The sequence below is a fragment of the Salmo trutta genome, chromosome 3 (genome assembly GCF_901001165.1).
Source record: "Salmo trutta chromosome 3, fSalTru1.1, whole genome shotgun sequence".
In the NCBI taxonomy this organism is placed as follows: domain Eukaryota; kingdom Metazoa; phylum Chordata; class Actinopteri; order Salmoniformes; family Salmonidae; genus Salmo; species Salmo trutta.
The window spans coordinates 58,043,152-58,067,158 of NC_042959.1; the positions used below are offsets into that span (position 1 = coordinate 58,043,152).

The 24,007-nt window shown below is 45.5% G+C and overlaps 1 protein-coding gene across 2 annotated transcripts; it reads right to left on the reverse strand.

The window, feature by feature from the left end:
- Positions 1 to 1,626: 1,626 nt before the first annotated feature.
- si:dkeyp-77h1.4 (uncharacterized) lies at positions 1,627 to 23,907 on the reverse strand. 2 transcript variants are annotated; one of them, XM_029742951.1, is made up of 11 exons: positions 23,758 to 23,907; positions 13,443 to 13,511; positions 12,063 to 12,083; positions 11,674 to 11,952; positions 8,129 to 8,249; positions 7,665 to 7,840; positions 6,933 to 7,072; positions 6,530 to 6,677; positions 5,853 to 6,034; positions 5,660 to 5,749; positions 1,627 to 5,491 (listed from the first exon to the last, which is right to left on the reverse strand). In XM_029742951.1, exons 2-11 carry the CDS (start codon positions 13,495 to 13,497, stop codon positions 4,499 to 4,501), a joined length of 2,205 nt encoding a protein of 734 aa, XP_029598811.1. In that variant the 5' UTR covers positions 13,498 to 13,511; positions 23,758 to 23,907; the 3' UTR covers positions 1,627 to 4,498. The 2 variants fall into 2 exon arrangements, with proteins under 2 accessions (XP_029598811.1, XP_029598818.1); XM_029742958.1 differs by lacking the exon at positions 23,758 to 23,907 and adding an exon at positions 23,521 to 23,634.
- Positions 23,908 to 24,007: the final 100 nt, after the last annotated feature.

Below are 24,007 nucleotides of genomic sequence, written 5' to 3' on the forward strand. Positions count from 1 at the left end.
CTGGTCCCAAGACCCAGACACTAACCAACCATTCCAAATAGAGTTGACTCACTAGGAGGTGCTGGTAATGTAGTTACCAAGGGTAGGTTTGTTACATTACCCCCTTTTTTGGGAAGCGCTATAATACAGTAGTGGTATAAAACATGTAAAATTCATTCACATGCACATCTCAGTTCCACATCAGGAGGGCTAGATCTCAAATACTGTTTTAGGCTTTGGCATCCATTTTGAATTCAACCTGCTGTTTACATACAAACAGTGCCACTGAATTCCCAAGATGTACAGCAGTTACTGTCTCACCAAGTTGCACAGTACACTTCAATATGATGTTATTCATCTCATGCTAATGCACATTCATATAAACCCTGACAACCAAATACCAAGCAATTAGGTCATTTATCACTCTTCCAATCATGACTGAGTGTCTAAGTGCATTATATTAAACACTTCCTGTCCTGACTACAATATTCTGTATCTCCTGACTGTGTTGTGTCTCTATATACAGTACAGTAGACCTATAGGGTAATCAGGTCTGCATATAGTACTTTACCGCTGTTTAGTCTGAGACCACCCTACATCATATAAACCAAACGGTGCCTCTTGGAGTGTATTTAGAGAATATAGGCTGACTAGCCATTGAATATTTGATTTCATATTTGAGGCACTAAATCAAAGATGAGAGTCATCCCGTGTAGAGCACCTCAGAGGTGCAGGTTTGTGTGATGTTAACCACACTGAGTCTGGACAAACACAGATAGTTTTCTAAACAAATGTTAGATGATAAGCAGATCATTGAGGACAATCATTTCTAAGCACGGATATGTGACGTCGACATACAGCTGAAATTGTGATTTTATTTTCTCATTGCACACACATAAGCTAGAGTCTTATACCTAGACACAGATACAAAATGATGTGTCACACGCACGCACGCATGCACCCAACACCCGCATACACACACACACACACACACACACAGGTACGATCACACACACACACACACACGCACACACACACAGGTACGATCACACACACACACACACACGCACACACACACACGCACACACGCACACACACACACACACACACACACACACACACACACACACACACACACACACACACACACACACACACACACACACACAGGTACGATCACACACGCACACACACACACACACACACACACGCAAACATTAGGATGAAGATAACACTATGACTGATCAATCCTCCACACACACAGAAAAAAAGCAGAAAAATCTGAATAATAATAATACTGTCTTTGAGGAGATCATATGGACATGCTGCAATAAACGTCTTTATCTTTAAAGTGACATAGATAATTCTGTATTTATATATATATATATATATATATATATATAAGTTATGTAAAGGTGTTATACTGTGAGTGTTATCATCATAGGGTTGAAATAGTACTAATAAAAGTTAATCCAATCAAAATATTTTAGAGATCTATTCGAGGATCTGTGATGCGGAAAAATATGCACTTATTCAGTTGTGTTTACCATTTTCAGTTGTTCAAGTTAGTATTTTATAAGTTAGTGAAGATTAGTTTGTGTGTATACAGTATATTCAATAATCAGCATGTAGGCTTTGCACAGGTGAGAAATTAGATTAGCTTTTTTATATCATCAAGTATAATACAACAACCATTCTATACACTAAACACATTCAACCTTTGAGAGGAGACTTTTTAAACCTTTCACATGCAATATTTACAATGCTGAACCTCGTCAGCAGGGTCATAAGCGAGTGTTTATGTGTGTGTGTGTGTGTGTGTGTGTGTGTGTGTGTGTGTGTGTGTGTGTGTGCAGAAACAGCTAAACACTGCTTTTAGTATTGCCTAAATGGGTGTTACGGCTCCACACAACAGAGCTTGACGAGCGCTGCGATCGAGATTGAGATTGAGAGTGGGGCCAAATCTCTTCAGTGGTAGAATTCTACATAATCCTTGACCTTTTATCACTTACATCAGTTGAATGACAATATAGCAAAGAATTTAGGCACCTCAAACACTAAAGTATTCATGGTAAGATACTGTATTCACCATGATTCATATACTGTACTAATCATATCAACATCTATATCACTATCTTACCATATGGCTTTTAACTTTCATTTTATTCTCATATTCATTTTAGCATTAAAAAAACGTGTTAGAATTGTGGAAGTGTTTAGAAAGAGAAAGGCCATCGTTTGAAGTTGAAGACGGATGTACTCTCTATGTGTTGGTTAACTTAACACGGCTCCTATTTGTGCTTCTCTTAAAAATCCTAAATGCTTTTAGATGTAGTCCACTGAACTCAATGTACCATTCATGGTGTCTGTCACGGCGGTCAGTTAAAACACTGAGGTAGAGATATGTCTTTTGTCAAGCAAAATGTATCTGCACACCTCCTCCTGTAACACCTAGCGGCTACAGGAGTTTTAACCACCAGCGAAGTCTTATTGCACTGTAAATCTAGGCTAGAGCAACATAGCTTCAAGCAACTAAAGACAGATGGCTTCATGGCACAGTCCTGGAGATGGTGGTACACTGAGTTAATAGTTAGTGAAGTTCTCGCAGGACCTTTTAAGGGCAGTCAGAGAGACCAATGGCAATAGGATAGGCTATTAGAACACATCAACCCATGCCATGACATCATATCCAGTACTGTGGATGGATGCTAGTGGGTTAACCCTATTTGTGAAGTGTCTGTTTTAGGCTGGAGCAAATAACCAGAACTACATGTATACTGTACTGTGAGGTCACCATACTAGGCATCAGAGCCATGGAGCACATCTACAGTTGGCTCAAGGCCTCTAGTATGTAGCTCATAGACGACTGTAATGCATGTAGATGTGTGTAGGCAATGAATAGTCTGACATGGGTCTGTTCTATTATCTCAGGGAAGACTATACTTTCATACTGTACTTTTATAAGTCATCATGGGGTATAAAGGCTGACCCATAATCTATAAATGAGAAGTCAACAGGGCAGGACCAACAGTAAAACTACATCTATCGGCCAGATGAAACCATGCCATAATACTGTACTTCACTACCTGCTGCAAGCAAGAGAGGTAGGAAAAGAGGGAGTACAGAAGGAAGGAAGGAAGGACAGAAGGACAGAAGTAAAGAAGGACATAGAGGAGGGAGGATTCCTTTTTTAAATGTTAGGACTAAGCCAATGACATCACTCACCAGACCCCTCCTCGTCTCCCTCTCCCACTCTCATAGTTGTAGTAAGCACAATAACAATCAGCACTACATTTCCCAAGATTCACTGGGGATTGCTTAAAGTGCTGAGGTGTGTCCTTGGGGTCTTCAGGTGCTGGGGTGAGGTCAAGGATCAAAACAAGCTCTTTCTCTTGGATTAAACTGATTCTAGAGATCCACTGGGAATGTCAGTCAGAGTTGGCCAACACCTTATAACCAATACAGTCTCTCATGTAGTTGGGAGCGCAATCACATGAGACATCCATTTTAAACAAAAGTTAGACTTAGTTTAGCAGAAGGTATTGATGTTAGAGTTCAGCATTCAGGTGTTAGTGTTGCTGGGATAATGCCATGCTCCTTTGTATCAGGATGTTTCATCATTCAAGCATTCTAGATGTTTCAACAGGATGGCAGAGCACCAGCAGGAAAAATTACACATTCCCAGGTTTCAGGAAAATTTATAGAGAATGTCACAAGGAGATTGAAGGAATCCAGTCCAGTTTGATAGAAAGGTGATTTAAATTCATCCAGTTTGACGAGAACGTTATCTCATAGTCACATTTATAAGTCCTTGGGGGGGCTAAATCATGTCATTGGTTTCATCATATGAGATAAAAAATGTCCGTTGCAAATTTACGAGCTGTTCGTGCTTTCGTTTTGGTCTGTTTTTTCACATGCTGAGATTAGAGCAGGCATCATCAAAGGTTTTATCATTCCACAAATGGAGTAGGTGGTCATAGATGTAGTTGAATTAGATTGAGTCATGTTCACTTGCCATTCTATTGTTCCTATATCTATGTAAAAGGGTGTGGAACCATTCTGCACACCTCTGAACGTAAAAATATCTAAAGTAGCTAGATTTAACATTTTACTTGTAAACTCTGCAACTGATTTTGTTGGCAGACCGGCAGTCATGCTCTATTTTACACACTAAAAAAAGAGTATGCAGCATAGAAATTTAAAAAAGAAACAACAACAGCTAAAACGTCTGACAAAATGGAACTCGCTTGCTTATATTTCCTATCTTGTGAAAGGTATCTGTGAATTGAAAAAAGTACTTCAAAGATAATGTTAGTGTTAGGTACAGGTGAGTTAGCTATCATAACAACCTACAGCATGTTCGAGCATTAGAAGTGTTAAATCTAAGTCCCAGCCTCGATAGTAGCAGTGATTTCTTCCTTATTTGGTAAGGGGGTGTTCGATTGTCTGTCTACAGTGGTGGAGGAGGATAGGATAATGGATCTGTGGGGTTTCCCTTGGAGGAGTGCAGGGACTGTTCTCAGGTTGCGGTGGTGGCGGTGTTGTCCTCAGCTGGGGCGTCCATTTTGGCCTCAAGGGCTGGACTACTTGGAGCGGTCACCTCCACCTCAGGGGTTTTAGGAGGGGTTGACTTGGCGACAGGACTTTCGATCAGACCCACTGGGGCCAGAGCAGTGTTAGGTTTGGATTCAGGTGCTGGTGCTGGTGGTTCGGGTGTGCCATTGGTGGTCGGAGCAGGTTCAGGGCTCAGCATTGGGGTTGGGGTCGGAGTCTGGATTGGTGTCACAGGCTTTTGGGATTCCAGGGTTGGTGTCACAGGCTTGGAGGATTCTGGGGTTGGTGTCACCGGCTTGGGGAGTTCGGGGGCTGGTGTCACCAGCTTGGCAGGTTCGGGGGTTGATGGTTGGGGTGCAGTTGGTTTGGAGACAGGCGTCAGGGGTGGGGTTGGCTTAGGGGACACCGGGCTTGGAGACACAGCAATAGGTGTTTTGGCTGGTTCAGGTGTTTTCAATTCAGGTGTTTTCGGTTCAGGAGTTTTCAAATCAGGAGTTTTGGTTGGTTCAGGTGTTTTCAATCCAGGTATTTTTGGTTCAGGAGTTTTAAAATCAGGAGTTTTGGTTGGTTCAGGTGTTTTCAATTCAGGTATTTTCGGTTCAGGAGTTTTGGCTGGTTCAGGTGTTTTGGCAATGGGGCTTGGAGCCTGCTTGGAGACCGGGCTTGGGATTGGGCTGAGTTTGGTCTCAACGGGTTTGGTTATGGTCAACTTTGGTTCAGGAGCTGGTTCAGGGATTTTGTTGATCTTGGGAACCGGGCTAGGTTTGGTAACCGGGGGTGGGCTTGGCTTGGTTTCTGGGACGAAGGCAACACTCTCAGTCTCAGCCTCTGATTCTGGAATCTGGTCGGGGACGTCAGTGTCAGTGTCCAATGGGAGGCCAGTGGTGTTAAACTCCACCCCTGAGTCGCTGGTCTCCAGGTTACCACCTGCCACCTCCTTGGATGACACCTCCAGACCCTGCGGTCAACACACAGAGGTCAGAGGGTCGAGGTCAGGGTGAAGACAGGAGAGTAGGTGAGGATGAGCAAGGAGATTTTAACAACTATTTTGACAATATTCCCCTTCCGTTGTTATCATTAATTCCCTCAATTCGACAGAAATAACCACTGCGTCACTAATACTTACTTTAATGTCCACCTCAGTGCTCTGAGACTTCTCTGTGATGTCGATGGACTGGGCTATAGACTCCTCAAACTGAGTAATGTTCTTCACCACCTGGAAACCACACATACATGTTATGTCAAGTGCTGAGCATCATATAGGGAACAGGGTGCCATTTGAGACATCACCAGTGTCTCTGTCTCTGTCTGTGTGGTACCTGTCTGAAGGCATCTCCCTCGTCCTCCTTGCCTGCGTTTTGGGCAATCTTCTCGATGGCTCGGGCCTTGGCAGCCCTCTTCTTCTGCTTGACCAGGCAGGACAGCAGACACACCAACAGCAGGAGGACCAGGAAGCCCACCAGTGCTATGATTGCCACGTAGAGGGAAGGCAGCTTGTAGGCTGGAGGAGAGAGGGGAGGGGAAGGGAGAGTAGGGAGAAGGGAGAAAGAGGGGAGGGAGAGAATATAGATGGGGAGTGTGGCGAAGGGGAGAGAGGGGAGAGACAGAGGAGAAGAGGAGAAGAGAGAGATACACAGAGAAGAGAGCGAGATAAAGGGAGAGGAGATAGAGGTGGGAGAGAGGAGAGGGGGTGAGGAGGAGACAGGCGAGAGGCGAGAGGAGAAAGAGGTGAAGGGTTGGAAAGGAGTGATAATGTTAATAAATTATTCCCGTGTTTTATCAGTACATCATTGTCATTCCAACCCCTGACCCTCCCATCTCCTCACGCTCCACCGCCTGATAGACGTAAGACACCTGGTTGGTTTCCAGTTGCTCGATGACCCTGAACTGGCCAACTCCACTCATCCATCCCCCTCTCCATCTCCTTCATCCTCCCATCCCTCTCTCCTCCCTACTCCTCTGTTCTCCTCTCCTCCCTTCATCCCCCTCTCCTCACCCTCCACTTCCAGGTAGACGTTGGACACAGGAAACCCCAGTAAGTCTGTGACCTTGAACTGTCCGACGTCGCTGGCCTTGACCTGGTCCAGAATAACCACAGACGGATCCAGAGAGATCCGGCCCTCCAGATCCAGGTCCGCTGGCACCTATCATCAACCAAGAACCATGGCAGGTTCAAAAGTCCAATCACTTTACTTCAACAGTGTAAGATGATTTTTACTATTGGCAAATTAAAGTAAATCACTTGGATATAAATGTTTGGTAACACTTTACTTCAAGCCAACAGGTATAATGCATTATAAGACTTCTCATAAGCACATATAAGTGATAATGTATTATTACCACCCCACAGTGCGCTATAGGGAGTAGGATTAGGGTAGAATTTGAGTGATTTTAAGTACCGTTAACTGTCCCCCGTCCAGGATCTGTCTGGTTTTTAAGTCGTAGTCGGGCGTGTAGAACAGACGCACCATGGAGGCATTCAGAATCAGGTTGATCTTCAGGGTGCCAGCGTACGGCAGCTTCACAAAGTTCTGGTGTTCTGAGAGACAGAGGGAGAGAGACAGAGGGAGAGAGAGACAGACGGGTAGAGAGAGATAGAGAGAAGAGAAGAAGAGAGAGAGAGAGAGAGAGAAATAAGAGAGAGATAAAAGGAAGAGAGGGATGAAGAGATGGGAAGAGAAGAAGATCCAGAGGGAGGGGGGGAAAGCGAGAGGGGGCATTTAACAAAAACATTTTGGAACACAATACGCAAAATAGATAACTCACTTCAGAAAATGGTGAAACTGCCACGTCTGTTCGCAATACTACAACAACAAAGAAGTTACTGCAAACAACAAACACTGTTTTTCCCCCTCTGACATTATTGCACGCGCGATAGAAGAGCAGAATATCTACTGCAATTGTTTTACCAGGTTGTGGGGCGCTCCTCACCTCTGCTTCGCCAAACAAAACAAATACAATAAAAACAGCGGTGGGGCGGACAGTGGCACTGATCCCCTACTGCGGATTCCATCTTTAAACCCATTGATGACTAACATTACAGCGAACTTGCAGCAGGTTGGGAAACAATATAGAAAAGCCAAGGTAAAGGTTGGCCACAGAAGGTAGCGGGAGGATGAAAACAAATGTACCTTTGACATTTAGGCAGACCTTCCTCATGATCTTCATGTTAGTGTCTCTGACGGTGTAGCTTCCCTCATCGGCGCCTGTCACGGCGTTGAGGGTGATCCGGTGCTCGTTGACACTCAGGCGCCCCTGGTACCCGTCTCTGGAGAGCCCTCCTCGGTTCATCAGCACCAGGGGCGGCCTGGAGGGTTAATGGAGAACCATAATAGAACTTGCTATCACAACAGTCATGATATTGATCAGAATAACAGAATGATATAATGATGGTGTAACGATAATTATCATATTGATAATGTTATCGCGATAACCATGCTACTATCATGACAGCCACAATAGTATCACAATATCACGATTCCGTGAAATTATGGCAATAACCACTACATCGTGATAATCAATGTTGATCGGAGAGGGTAAATCCTCCTTTGAGGAAAGCAGAGAAGTTTACATTTTGACAGAGAAACAACTGTACCTGGAGGTCAGGTTGGCCTCCACAGCACTGGGCCTATACTCCAGGGTGATGGGAGCCTCCACCCCCGCCAGCTGGATGTGGTAGTTCTCCCCATACTTAATGTTCTGCTCGTTGGAACAGTCTAAACGACAGAGAAAGGGGTGGGAGAGGCAGGGACAGTTAGATACAGAGAGCAATGGGAAAGAGAGGGAGACAAGAGATCAGGAAACAGAGAGAGAGACAAAAGAATGAGCGAGAACCATGTGAGGAAAACAGAAGAGAACGACAGAGAGGAGAAGAACAAGAGAAAAGGAGGATAAAGATAGAAGAAAAACAGCAGGGATGGACGGATGGGAGGGATGAACGGGCGGATGGGAGGGATGAACGGACGGATGGGGTGGTTAAATAGCTGCATAATTACTGCCTGGTGTATGAAACACGCTGTTAACTACACACACACCTCCTCTCCACACACTGCTAACTCCATATGGTGCTGTCAAGGCTCCACACAGCTAGCCAGCTGCACACAGCTAGCCACACAGCTAGCCAGCTCCACACAGCTAGCCAGCTCCACACAGCTAGCCAGCTCCACACAGCTAGCCAGCGCCACACAGCTAGCCAGCTGCACACAGCTAGCCACACAGCTAGCCAGCTGCACACAGCTAGCCAGCTCCACACAGCTAGCCAGCGCCACACAGCTAGCCAGCTCCACACAGCTAGCCAGCTGCACACAGCTAGCCAGCTCCACAAAGCTAGCCAGCGCCACACAGCTAGCCAGCGCCACACAGCTAGCCAGCTCCACACAGCTAGCCAGCTGCACACAGCTAGCCAGCTCCACACAGCTAGCCAGCTCCACAAAGCTAGCCAGCTCCACACAGCTAGCCAGCGCCACACAGCTAGCCAGCGCCACACAGTTGCATCAACTGCATCAACTGATATAGCACTCTGATGCACGACTGCAAAGTCAATGACATGGCATAAAACCATTGGTTGTTGCGTGCAGTGCGACTGCAACATAGACAGCCTGGAACATCAATCCATGCAGAGCAAAGCTCAGTCTTCTCAGCATCACCGAGTCATCATTCCTCTCTGACTGTGTGTATCTGTGTCCCAAACGGCACACTATTCCCTATACCTTTTTATTTTTATTTAACTAGGCAAGTCATTTAAGAACAAATTCTTATTTACAATGACGGCCTACCCCGGCCGAACCCGGACGACGCTGAGCTGCCCTGTGGGACTCCCAATCACGTCCGGATGTGATGCAGCCTGGATTCGAACCAGGGACTGCAGTGACGACTCTTGCACTGAGATGCAGTGCCTTAGACCGCTACACTACTTGGGAGCTCCTATATGGGCCCTGGTCAAAAGTAGTGCACTGTATAGGGATTAGGGTGCCATTTGGGACGCAAACTGGGTCTTCCTCATCCCATTACAGTCAGATACTTAGTGCTGTTCAGAACATTGCTGCTGTGCTAGCCAATAGGGCTGTACTACACTAATACAGCAGTGCTCATGTGTAGCCGTAAAAGGCTTGGCCTGTTGACCGAAGTGACAGCATGATTAAATCATGAAATGAGCGGAAACAAGCTGTGTCTAGACTGAGACAGACAGATGGTTTGAAGTGCACACAGCCACAGTAGCAGGGCAGCATGTTTGAGAGAGAACACCAGTATCAATTAAGTCCTAATGATTTAGACTGAGCCAAGACGCCAAAACTCAATGTAAAAAGCACAGTATATCTGCATCCCAAATGGCACCTATTACCTATTTAGTACTTTTAACCAGGGCCCATGGGGATGCAGATTATGGTGTCTGACGATGAAGATCTTCCAACCGTCCAACCTTCCTCCCAGAGAGCAACTTTCCTATTTCCAACATTCCTCCCAGAGAGCAACTTTCCTATTTCCAACCTTCCTCCCAGAGAGCAACTTTCCTATTTCCAACATTCCTCCCAGAGAGCAACTTTCCTATTTCCAACCTTCCTCCCAGAGAGCAACTTTCCTATTTCCAACATTCCTCCCAGAGAGCAACTTTCCTATTTCCAACGTTCCTCCCAGAGAGCAACTTTCCTATTTCCAACCTTCCTCCCAGAGAGCAACTTTCCTATTTCCAACGTTCCTCCCAGAGAGCAACTTTCCTATTTCCAACGTTCCTCCCAGAGAGCAACTTTCCTATTTCCAACCTTCCTCCCAGAGAGCAACTTTCCTACTTCCAACCTTCCTCCCAGAGAGCAACTTTCCTACTTCCAACCTTCCTCCCAGAGAGCAACTATCCTACTTCCAACCTTCCTCCCAGAGAGCAACTTTCCTACTTCCAACCTTCCTCCCAGAGAGCAACTTTCCTATTTCCAACCTTCCTCCCAGAGAGCAACTTTCCTATTTCCAACCTTCCTCCCAGAGAGCAACTTTCCTATTTCCAACGTTCCTCCCAGAGAGCAACTTTCCTATTTCCAACGTTCCTCCCAGAGAGTAACTTTCCTATTTTCAACATTCCTCCCAGGGAGCAACTTTTCTATTTCCAACCTTCCTCCCAGAGAGCAACTTTCCTACTTCCAACCTTCCTCCCAGAGAGAAACCTTCCTACTTCCAACCTTCCTCCCAGAGAGCAACTTTCCTACTTCCAACCTTCCTCCCAGAGTGCAACTTTCCTATTTCCAACCTTCCTCCCAGAGAGCAACTTTCCTATTTCCAACCTTCCTCCCAGAGAGCAACTATCCTACTTCCAACCTTCCTCCCAGAGAGCAACTTTCCTACTTCCAACCTTCCTCCCAGAGAGCAACTTTCCTATTTCCAACCTTCCTCCCAGAGAGCAACTTTCCTATTTCCAACCTTCCTCCCAGAGAGCAACTTTCCTATTTCCAACGTTCCTCCCAGAGAGCAACTTTCCTATTTCCAACGTTCCTCCCAGAGAGTAACTTTCCTATTTTCAACATTCCTCCCAGGGAGCAACTTTCCTATTTCCAACCTTCCTCCCAGAGAGCAACTTTCCTACTTCCAACCTTCCTCCCAGAGAGAAACTTTCCTACTTCCAACCTTCCTCCCAGAGAGCAACTTTCCTACTTCCAACCTTCCTCCCAGAGAGCAACTTTCCTATTTCCAACCTTCCTCCCAGAGAGCAACTTTCCTATTTCCAACCTTCCTCCCAGAGAGCAACTTTCCTACTTCCAACCTTCCTCCCAGAGAGCAACTTTCCTATTTCCATTCTTCCTCCCAGAGAGCAACTTTCCTATTTCCATTCTTCCTCCCAGAGAGCAACTTTCCTATTTCCAACGTTCCTCCCAGAGAGCAACTTTCCTATTTCCAACCTTCCTCCCAGAGAGCAACTTTCCTATTTCCAACATTCCTCCCAGGGAGCAACTTTCCTATTTCCAACCTTCCTCCCAGAGAGCAACTTTCCTACTTCCAACCTTCCTCCCAGAGAGAAACTTTCCTACTTCCAACCTTCCTCCCAGAGAGAAACTTTCCTACTTCCAACCTTCCTCCCAGAGAGCAACTTTCCTACTTCCAACGTTCCTCCCAGAGAGCAACTTTCCTACTTCCAACACACAAACTCAGACCCCATACCTCTGACGATGAGTGTGATGCGTCGGAACTCTTCCGGATGTTCGTTGTTCTTCACCGAGTACGTCCCCTCATCCCCCTCGCCCACATTCGCTAGGATCAGGTGACTGAGCTGACTGTTGAGCTTGGCACGGTTACCGACCACGGACCCACCCCGCATCAGGACCACCTCAACCCCCGCCTTGGCATTACTGGGCTGAAACAAAACCTCTGCAGCCAGGGAGGGCAGCTGCAGATGGAAGTCCTCCCCAAAGAACATGGTCTGCTGGGAGTCTTCTTTACCTGGGAGGTGGTGGGAGGGTATGTTTAACATTTCCACAGAAATGCATCACAAAGCTTAGTACTATATCATAACTAATGATGCATTGATAACAGATGGCAGGGATGCTTACCTTTCAAAGGGGCCGTCAGAGCTATGGACAAAGAGAAAAGAGGTTGGTGTTATTTCATATTTATGCATAGAAATGTAATTCATCAAATATGTTTGATATATGACCGATAACTATACACACACACACACACTACTCTGGACACACTGCTCTGGACACACACACTGATCTGGACACACACACTGATCTGGACACACACACTACTCTGGACACACACATACTGCTCTGGACACACACATACTGCTATGGACACACATACTGCTCTGGACACACACACTACTCTGGACACACACACACCGATCTGGACACACACACACTGATCTGGACACACATACACTGATCTGGACACATCCACACTACTCTGGACACACACACACTGATCTGGATACACACACACTGATCTGGACACATCCACACTACTCTGGACACACACACACTACTCTGGACACACACATACTGATCTGGACACACACACACTGATCTGGACACACACACTACTCTGGACACATCCACACTACTCTGGACACACACACACTACTCTGGACACACACACTACTCTGGACACACACACTACTCTGGACACATCCACACTACTCTGGACACACACACTACTCTGGACACACACACACACTGATCTGGACACACACACACTACTCTGGACACACACATACTGATCTGGACACACACCACACTGATCTGGACACACACACTACTCTGGACACATCCACACTACTCTGGACACACACACACTGATCTGGACACACACACTACTCTGGACACATCCACACTACTCTGGACACACACACACTACTCTGGACACACATACACTACTCTGGACACACACACACTGATCTGGACACACACACTACTCTGGACACACACACACTACTCTGGACACACACACACTACTCTGGACACACACACACTACTCTGGACACATCCACAATACTCTGGACGCACACACACACTGATCGGGACACACACACTACTCTGGACACACACACACACTACTCTGGACACACACACTACTCTGGACACATCCACACTACTCTGGACACATCCACACTACTCTGGACACATCCACACTACTCTGGATACACACACACTACTCTGGACACATCCACACTACTCTGGATACACACACACTACTCTGGACACATCCACACTACTCTGGATACACACACTACTCTGGACACATCCACACTACTCTGGACACATCCACTCTACTTTGGACACATCCACACTACTCTGGATACACACACACTACTTTGGACACATCCACACTACTCTGGACACATCCACTCTACTTTGGACACATCCACACTACTCTGGACACATCCACTCTACTTTGGACACATCCACACTGCTCTGGACACGACGTACCTGAGCAGAGCAGCAAGCTCAGCACCACCACCACACTGACTGTCTTCATCTTCATCAGATCTCCTGGCTCTGGAAAGAAGGAGAGATGAAGGGAAGATTAGATAAAGGAAAGATAGAGTATAAATAAAAATGGTGTTTGATAAGTGGCACATTAGAATAGAATGCCTCTCTCTCTCTCTCTCTCTCTGTCACCTCTACATCCTCTTCTCCTCCCTCACTTGTTCTTTCTGTTTCTCCATCTGATTGTGTTTGGCTGGGTGAGGGTGAGGGTGAGGGAGGTGCTTCCTTAGCTAATTCATAGATAATGATAGAATGTTGTGGTGGTGACATCATCTCATGGTGACATCATCGCATGAAGTGGAGCCGAGAGGATGTCCTTTGGATCACTTAGCTTGTCTGACTTCACCAGAGGAGTGAATGCAGTGTGTGTGTGTGTTCCTCTGATATCTTTAAAAAAATACATCTTTCCCCCCTTCCATCATGAAAGCAATCCATCAAACCAGTAAATAGTTCCCATTTCAATTCAATAGTTGATTTACACTACCAAGCTGCAAGAAAGTGGGGCTTTAAGATTGAAATATAAATGAATTTATTGCAACAACAAAAACAACAACAACAATAACCTATTCTTTTTCATAATCCCTCCCCTTTAAAGGCACATTGGAGCTTGTTTGAGTTTTTAAACTAGGGGTGTATTCATTAGTGCTCACCGTAGCAAACCGTTGCAAAATGTTTTGCAACAGAAACGTTTTGCAAAGAAAAGGAGTGTTTCTTATTGGACAAGTTCAGGTTAGTCCTTCCCGTTTTGGCCTGTTTGGTTCCTGGATAATACATCCAAGGACGCCATAAGCTCCCACTGGATTCCAGACAGGGATTGGTATATTGATTAGGTGTCAGTGCACATGCCTGAATTAAAACAGCCTGGGAATAATGAATGGTAATTGGGACTGGGGGGGGGGGGATCTGGGTAATTGCTTGGCTGGGTTTCAAACAGAGATCCACCTTTTCCTTCCTCAGGACCTTGAGAAGAGGGAAGTGTGTGTGTGTATTTGTCTGTCTGTGTGTGTGTGTGTGTGTGTGTGTGTGTGTGTGTGTGTGTGTGTGTGTGTGTGTGTGTGTGTGTGTGTGTGTGTGTGTGTGTGTGTGTGTGTGTGTGTGTGTGTGTGTGTGTGTGTGTGTGTGTGTGTCTAAAAATGTGCTGAGTCTGGGAGAATACTGATCAATTGGAGCATTGAGAGGGTGATGATGATCTGAGCAGCCTCTGGGTGAGGTGAGACTACAGATGAGAGACATCAAGGGAAGAACTAGTCAGGACAGTTTGCTACAGCAGGAAAATAATCCAGCAGCAACATGAAATGTGAATTATTATGTGGATTATAATGAATAGACATTTTTGTAGGAGCTGATACATTTTTCTAGTGAAAATCAAGTCTGAAATTTCAAAGTGGAAACTACAAACTTCAGAATCCCTTTTAAACCACAAATACAGCACACATTTTAAATGTCCTGCATAGAAGGAAAGTTATCATGCAACAGGGTGATCAAATGAAGATCCTACATCTGTAGCGGCAGATTGAACGTGTTCCCCTGAGTGCAGGCCTGTAGCTGTATTTATTGATAGTCCTGCGTTCAGGATTGAAACGTTTTGCAGTGCTTTACAACACCTTTTGGACAGCTGCTCTTTCTACTCTGTAGGGCAGGCCATTGAGGTGCTGAGATTAAGCAGCAAAGCGTTCACCCTCCCAGCAAACATTCTGCAACAGGATGCTTAATCAGGAGTGTAAACACTGTAAGACACTGCGATCCTGCATGCTAGAGATGAAAGTAGATAGCAGGCCTGAACTGTTTTTAGTGTGTGTGTGTGTGTGTGTGTGTGCGTGCGTAAGTGCGTGCGTGTGTGTGAAAAAGAGAGAGAGAGAGAGAGAGAGAGAGAGAGAGAGACAGAGAGAGAGAGAGAGAATGTGTGTACAAAGCAGGAAGCATTAAGCCATCTGCAGAGACCTGATCTGTTGGCAGGAGCAGAAAACCTGCTGCTCTCATTTGTTAATGAGGACAATTAGCATGTGATAATGTCATAATTCCACAACTACCATCTCTCTCTGCTACGAGACACTCTTATCCAATCTTCTCCTCTCTCTGTTTCTCTCTCTCTCTTTTTCTCTCTCTCCCAGCCTCTTACACCCTGCACTGGGCAGAGAGCCTAGCCACTATCATAGCCTGAAAGCACAGTCATTTGATTACATCTGAAACAAAAGACAGGACACAGCGGAGCCCCAGAGGAGAGGGTCCCTCCGACAACACCAGCAACAAGCACACATCAGTTGTGACCCCTTGGTTCAGCCATGTTCTGTCTGTATAGGTTGATTCTGCCGGGACATGGCGTTGGGGACACCTTGGTTCAGCCATGTTCTGTCTGTATAGGTTGATTCTGCCGGGACATGGCGTTGGTGACACCTTGGTTCAGCCATGTTCTGTCTGTATAGGTTGATTCTGCCGGGACATGGTGTCGGGGACACCTTGGTTCAGCCATGTTCTGTCTGTATAGGTTGATTCTGCCGGGACATGGCTTCGGGGACACCTTGGTTCAGCCATGTTCTGTCTGTATAGGTTGATTCTGCCGGGACATGGCGTCGGGGACACCTTGGTTCAGCCATGTTCTGTCTCTATAGGTTGATTCTGCCGGGACATGGCGTCGGGGACACCTTGGTTCAGCCATGTTCTGTCTCTATAGGTTGATTCTGCCGGGACATGGCGTCGGGGACACCTTGGTTCAGCCATGTTCTGTCTCTATAGGTTGATTCTGCCGGGACATGGCGTCGGTGACACCTTGGTTCAGCCATGTTCTGTCTGTATAGGTTGATTCTGCCGGGACATGGCGTCGGGGACACCTTGGTTCAGCCATGTTCTGTCTGTAGAGGTTGATTCTGCCGGGACATGGCGTTGGGGACACCTTGGTTCAGCCATGTTCTGTCTGTAGAGGTTGATTCTGCCCGGGACATGGCGTTGGGAACACCTTGGTTCAGCCATGTTCTGTCTGTATAGGTTGATTCTGCCGGGACATGGCGTTGAGGACACCTTGGTTCAGCCATGTTCTGTCTGTAGAGGTTGATTCTGCCGGGACATGGCGTCGGGAACGCCTTGGTTCAGCCATGTTCTGTCTGTATAGGTTGATTCTGCCGGGACATGGCGTCGGGGACGCCTTGGTTCAGCCATGTTCTGTCTGTATAGGTTGATTCTGCCGGGACATGGCGTCGGGGACGCCTTGGTTCAGCCATGTTCTGTCTGTATAGGTTGATTCTGCCGGGACATGGCGTCGGGAACACCTTGGTTCAGCCATGTTCTGTCTGTATAGGTTGATTCTCCCGGGACATGACGTCGGGGACACCTTGGTTCAGCCATGTTCTGTCTGTATAGGTTGATTCTGCCGGGACATGGCGTTGGGAACACCTTGGTTCAGCCATGTTTTGTCTCTATAGGTTGATTCTGCCGGGACATGGCGTTGGGGACACCTTGCTGTGTTCTTATTACTGAACAATTACATGCTAATAAAAACATGTATTTTCTTAAAACTGCATTGTTGGTTAAGGGCTTGGAAGTAAACATTTCACTGTAAGGTCTGCACATGTTGTATTCAGCATTTCACTGTAAGGTCTGCACATGTTGTATTCAGCATTTCACTGTAAGGTCTACACATGTTGTATTCAGCATTTCACTGTAAGGTCTACACATGTTGTATTCAGCATTTCACTGTAAGGTCTGTTGTATTCAGCATTTCACTGTAAGGTCTGTTGTATTCAGCATTTCACTGTAAGGTCTGTTGTATTCAGCATTTCACTGTAAGGTCTACACATGTTGTATTCAGCATTTCACTGTAAGGTCTACACATGTTGTATTCAGCATTTCACTGTAAGGTCTGTTGTATTCAGCATTTCACTGTAAGGTCTGTTGTATTCAGCATTTCACTGTAAGGTCTGTTGTATTCAGCATTTCACTGTAAGGTCTACACATGTTGTATTCAGCATTTCACTGTAAGGTCTGTTGTATTCAGCATTTCACTGTAAGGTCTACACATGTTGTATTCAGCATTTCACTGTAAGGTCTACACATGTTGTATTCAGCATTTCACTGTAAGGTCTACACATGTTGTATTCAGCATTTCACTGTAAGGTCTGCACATGTTGTATTCAGCATTTCACTGTAAGGTCTGTTGTATTCAGCATTTCACTGTAAGGTCTACACATGTTGTATTCAGCATTTCACTGTAAGGTCTACACATGTTGTATTCAGCATTTCACTGTAAGGTCTACACATGTTGTATTCAGCATTTCACTGTAAGGTCTGTTGTATTCAGCATTTCACTGTAAGGTCTACACATGTTGTATTCAGCATTTCACTGTAAGGTCTACACATGTTGTATTCAGCATTTCACTGTAAGGTCTGTTGTATTCAGCATTTCACTGTAAGGTCTGTTGTATTCAGCATTTCACTGTAAGGTCTACACATGTTGTATTCAGCATTTCACTGTAAGGTCTACACATGTTGTATTCAGCATTTCACTGTAAGGTCTACACATGTTGTATTCAGCATTTCACTGTAAGGTCTGTTGTATTCAGCATTTCACTGTAAGGTCTGTTGTATTCAGCATTTCACTGTAAGGTCTACACATGTTGTATTCAGCATTTCACTGTAAGGTCTACACATGTTGTATTCAGCATTTCACTGTAAGGTCTACACATGTTGTATTCAGCATTTCACTGTAAGGTCTGTTGTATTCAGCATTTCACTGTAAGGTCTGTTGTATCCGGCACATGTGACAAATAAAGTTGGATGTGATGTGATGTTATAATGTGTGAACACAGGGGTGTGCAACATGTTCATAAGGGGAATGTATCTGTGGTTGTTTTTAGAGGACCTGTGAAGCAGATAATCCAAGATCTTCTACTCCATTTAAGGAGGAAAAAATAGTTTTTCGAATCGTTTGGGGCCAGAAACCTTACAAAAAAACAAAACGAATCACGTGAAAGGAACATGTGATAAAACACATGGTTATGGACACACGTATAAACGAATCACGTGAAAGGAACATGTGATAAAACACATGGTTATGGACACACGTATAAACGAATCACGTGAAAGGAACATGTGATAAAACACATGGTTATGGACACACGTATAAACGAATCACGTGAAAGGAACATGTGATAAAACACATGGTTATGGACACACGTATAAACGAATCACGTGAAAGGGGTCACATGTAAAATAAAAACATTCACATGAGTCAAACATGTCGTTTTCAAACACCTGTGACATTTCACATACATTTTTTACATTTGAACAAATCAAAACGCAGACCGGCGAGTCAGACGTGGTTTTAGGACAAATTTGACATGTTTTTTTGTAAAGGAAACAACACCCTGGTGCTCGGCTCATTGGGTTTACAGTGACACACACACACACACACACACACACACACACACACACACGCCTCCTCTCCTTTGGGCTTTTAACCATGGGCTGCCGGACTGGGCCATCTGCTACCCTTCACTCCCTCCCTCCCTCTTTTCCTCCCTTCCTCTTTCTGTATCTCTCTCTCTTTCTGTCACCTATTCACCTAGACTGCTCTAACTGTCACTCGCTCTTCCTTCCTCAGTCCCTCTCTATCAGTCCCTCTCTATCTGTCACTCTCTCTTCCTTCCTCAGTCCCTCTCTATCAGTCCCGCTCTATCTGTCACTCTCTCTTCCTTCCTCAGTACCTCTCTATCAGTCCCTCTCTATCTGTCACTCTCTATCAGTCCCTCTCTATCAGTCCCTCTCTATCTGTCACTCTCTCTTCCTTCCTCAGTCCCTCTCTATCAGTCCCTCTCTATCAGTCCCTCTCTATCAGTCCCTCTCTATCTGTCACTCTCTCTTCCTTCCTCAGTCCCTCTCTATCAGTCCCTCTCTATCAGTCCCTCTCTATCTATCACTCTCTCTTCCTTCCTCAGTACCTCTCTATCAGTCCCTCTCTATCTGTCACTCTCTATCAGTCCCTCTCTATCTGTCACTCTCTATCAGTCCCTCTCTATCAGTCCCTCTCTATCAGTCCCTCTCTATCTGTCACTCTCTCTTCCTTCCTCAGTCCCTCTCTATCAGTCCCTCTCTATCAGTCCCTCTCTATCAGTCCCTCTCTATCTGTCACTCTCTCTTCCTTCCTCAGTCCCTCTCTATCAGTCCCTCTCTATCTGTCACTCTCTCTTCCTTCCTCAGTACCTCTCTATCAGTCCCTCTCTATCTGTCACTCTCTATCAGTCCCTCTCTATCAGTCCCTCTCTATCTGTCACTCTCTCTTCCTTCCTCAGTCCCTCTCTATCAGTCCCTCTCTATCAGTCCCTCTCTATCAGTCCCTCTCTATCTGTCACTCTCTCTTCCTTCCTCAGTCCCTCTCTATCAGTCCCTCTCTATCAGTCCCTCTCTATCAGTCCCTCTCTATCAGTCCCTCTCTATCTGTCACTCTCTCTTCCTTCCTCAGTCCCTCTCTATCAGTCCCTCTCTATCGGTCCCTCTCTATCTGTCACTCTCTCTTCCTTCCTCAGTCCCTCTCTATCAGTCCCTCTCTATCTGTCACTCTCTCTTCCTTCCTCAGTACCTCTCTATCAGTCCCTCTCTATCTGTCCCTCTCTATCAGTCCCTCTCTATCTGTCACTCTCTCTTCCTTCCTCAGTCCCTCTCTATCAGTCCCTCTCTATCAGTCCCTCTCTATCAGTCCCTCTCTATCTGTCACTCTCTCTTCCTTCCTCAGTACCTCTCTATCGGTCCCTCTCTATCTGTCACTCTCTATCAGTCCCTCTCTATCAGTCCCTCTCTATCAGTCCCTCTCTATCAGTCCCTCTCTATCTCTCATGTATTTCACTCTCTTTTTACTGCCACCCTCTCTTTATTTTATTTTCCTGCCTCTGTTTCTTCCCACATCTCTTATCCTCTTTCCTTCCCTGCATCATCTTCTCATCTCTCTTCCAATTTGTCCCTTTCTCTCTTTTTTTTCTGTCTGACTCAGCTGTTACTTTCTCTCCTCTCCTGCTTCCTGTCCTTCTATCTTTTCTCATCCTATTTCCTGTTCTGCCTCATGCCACTCTCTCTATCCCTCACTCCTCTCTGCCTTCTCTCTTTATTTCCCATTCCATTTCTGCTATGCCTCCTCTGTCCCTCCCTCTCTTTCTCTTCCTCTCTCTCTCTTTCTCCTCTCATGCCCCCTTTCACCCTCTCCTCCTCCTTATCTTATATAATCTCAGCTCCAGCAGCATCCCACTCTGAACTCAAAGACTGCGTCTGTCTTCATCTGAGATGTGGGATTTGTTCCAAATGGCACCCTATTCACTTAGTAGTCCACTACTTTTGACCAGGGTCCATACGGCTCGGAATAAAAGTAGGGCACTATATAGGGAATAGGGTGCCATTTGGGACGCAAACTCTGAGTCTCTGGTCACTGAGAAGGGAGCGAGGAGGAGGTACAGACTGGCCTTTGTTGAGCTCCTTTAAAGAGGCGGAAAAGCCTTCAATGACTGCAGATGCATGAACCCCACAAAGATGTCTCTGTCTGTCCTTCATTCCTTCACCTTCACGTAGTTTCCTTCATTCTCCTTGGCTTACATAACCCCAGCGGTCGGTGCATCTATCCCCTAATACTTCTGTCGCTGTAGTGAAGGCAAAGTATCCAGTCAGGCTGCAAGGAAATGCACAACCCAAACACACACACACACATTAGATACAATACAAGACACACACACACACACACACACACACAGACATGCACACACATGTGCACACACACTTGTCCATAAATCCGTAGGCACAAACACACATGACCAATATTCGCTTCCTCTCTCCCTCTTTCCCTCATCAGAAAATACATTCTTATATCATGAAGTGTCAGAAAAGCAAAAGGTATCACTGCGCCAACAGAACAGTACACAGGCTGAATGTTTACTTTAGGTGGTTTACTGGAGGTCATGGGTTTCTGGTTAGTTAAAATGACAACGGGTGCATCTCAATAGTCTTAAGAGGCTTCCTCTCCTTGTCTCCTTTCCTTCATCTGCTCTGATGAGTGTAAAACTACTTGATAGGTGAAAGCAGATTCCCAACAATACACATCAACCATATGGCTTTTATCCATCCTGTGGCAAGGAGACGGATAAAAGAAAGGAGACAAGGGGAAGAAGCCACTTTAGACTGTTGAGATGCAGCCCTGGGCTGCCTGCCTGGAAGTGTGGTGTAAATCAAAAGGGATGATGGATGAGGTCTCATATCACACAGACATAGACTGACACTTCCTTTATCCACCGCCTTCCCTTCTTTAAGTACTCGAAAAAAATATTATCTCTATCTCTCTCTATGTCTAGGTCCATGTCTCTATCTCACTGTATTTCTCTTTCTCCCCCTCTCTCTGTGTATTTCTCTCTGTCTTTCTCTCTCTCTCTCTCTGTATTTCTCTATCTCTCAGCCCCCCTCTCAGTCTCTCTCTCCGTCAGTCTCTCTCTCTCTGTATTTCTCTATCTCTCAGCCCCCCTCTCAGTCTCTCTCTCCATCAGTCTCTCTCTCTCTCTCTCTCTGTATTTCTCTATCTCTCAGCCCCCCTCTCAGTCTCTCTCTCCGTCAGTCTCTCTCTCTCTCTGTATTTCTCTATCTCTCAGCCCCCCTCTCAGTCTCTCTCTCTGTCAGTCTCTCTCTCTCTCTGTATTTCTCTATCTCTCAGCCCCCCTCTCAGTCTCTCTCTCCGTCAGTCTCTCTCTCTCTCTCTCTCTCATATATGAAAGGAGTGGACAGGTTTCCACCATATTGCATTCACCTGTCAGATCTTGTCAGATCAGAGGTCATGAGGGGGAGGAGAGCTCCAGTAAACGTCCTTATCCTCAACTCATCATTGTCTTTCAAGTGAGGACATATAAAGACAACTCACAGATGAGATGTAGCTTCATCATTTCCTAATGGTGACAGTTGAAAATAGGCCATTACAGGCGCTAGTAATAAATCAATCATCCTCACTTCCACTTTACAGTCTTCCAATAAAAATATATATGTGACAAATTAGAGACAGAGAGGAAAAACAAATAGGTGTGTAAGGTGTTTCTATCTTAACCAGAACATATTAAAATAATGCCCTCCCAACATAAACAAGACATGGTTATATTCCCATATCTTTGATTAAAGTGTCTTATGTACAAGACAAACAAGTGTTCATAAAATCCCAACAGATGAACCTCAGAGCATACAAAGGCTTGAATAGCAGTGACATTCAGGCCAAGGCCATCCCTGACCAGCAGCACACACCGTACTGTACTATACTGCCATGTAGCTGAACTGTTGGCAAATGTAACATGCAGGCAGCGCAGACTCAGGCCACCATATGTCATCAACATGTAAGCGGCGGGGGCGACACCGTACAGCACCGGAGAGAGCAGCGCGCCGGTACATGCTGCAGGAGCACATCGTTCAATTTAGAATGGATGGATGCTTATAAAGGATTCAGTATAGGCTAAACCATTTTATAAAAATAAAAAAATTGTCCTACAAATTAAGATATACTGATTAGAGACAGGATCCGTAGGCTACTCATTTGCATTGATTAGATGTGGATTATGCATTAATAATCTTACAGGACCAAACTGAGTCATACAATTAATCTCTACATGCATGAACAGGTGCTGCGAATTAAGGCGACGTATTGCATTCCATGATGGGAATATTCAGGGATATTTCAAATAACATATCCTACTGCATATCCCTGTCAGGCTACGTTGTTTCAGAGATGTTTTCTTATCATAGGCTATGGCTCAAATTCTGAAGCAATGTCTTACATTAGGCTATAGGCCTAATCTAAATGGTCATAAATAGAGATAGGCATTGGACCGGCACTAGCCTATCCAACCTGTGTAGCCTAATGATTTCCTCCTTGTGTGGCAGTCTGTAGAGCAGACTGTGAAATTAGCATGGTAATGCCTTATTGAATGCGTGTCCCATCATACCACCATCCCGATGAAGCGCGTAGTCTGTTTAATCGTTCCTCCCAATAAACGTGAAAACCTAATCACAATTGTCTCACCTTTTATCTTCTCCGGAACAAGCACGCCCTGTTTCCATCAAATAAAGCCCTTATCGGATAATAATCGGCTAATAACCTAACATCTCAATATGCAGGAAAGCCAACAGACACCCTCACCAGCATCTCACCAAAAACTGCAGAATTTAACCCGTCACGCACCAGGCGGCGAATTTATTTGAAGAATCTCATCACATTCACCACACATGTAAGAAATAATTATCCCCTCAGCTCACTCACCTTTAAATTCACACTATCTCCTCCGTATTGACAGAGTAGGCAACGTTATAACGGGATTGTAGGAGGAGAAATATGTAGCCTAGCCTATTGATGCATGTATTTCTCTCCCTTCTTGGCGTCACCCTCCCTCTCAACCTCGCCCCCCAAGAGCAGCACTTGACAACTGGGGCTGAACATTTGAAGATGCTCAGAATATGTCGGCTTTTGCTCTCGGTCGGAGCCGCTCGACTATTGTCGGTAAACACCGGAT

Excerpts from the sequence above, each read along its gene's own strand:
- si:dkeyp-77h1.4 (XM_029742951.1), bottom strand. The coding sequence starts at position 13,497 with ATGAAGATGAAGACAGTCAGTGTGGTGGTGGTGCTGAGCTTGCTGCTC. Across the intron at positions 6,035-6,529 it reads CGTCTACCTGGAAGTGGAGG|CCTACAAGCTGCCTTCCCTC; the intron begins GTGAGGAGAGGG and ends TCTCTCCTCCAG. Across the intron at positions 5,492-5,659 it reads GCACTGAGGTGGACATTAAA|GGTCTGGAGGTGTCATCCAA; the intron begins GTAAGTATTAGT and ends TGTTGACCGCAG.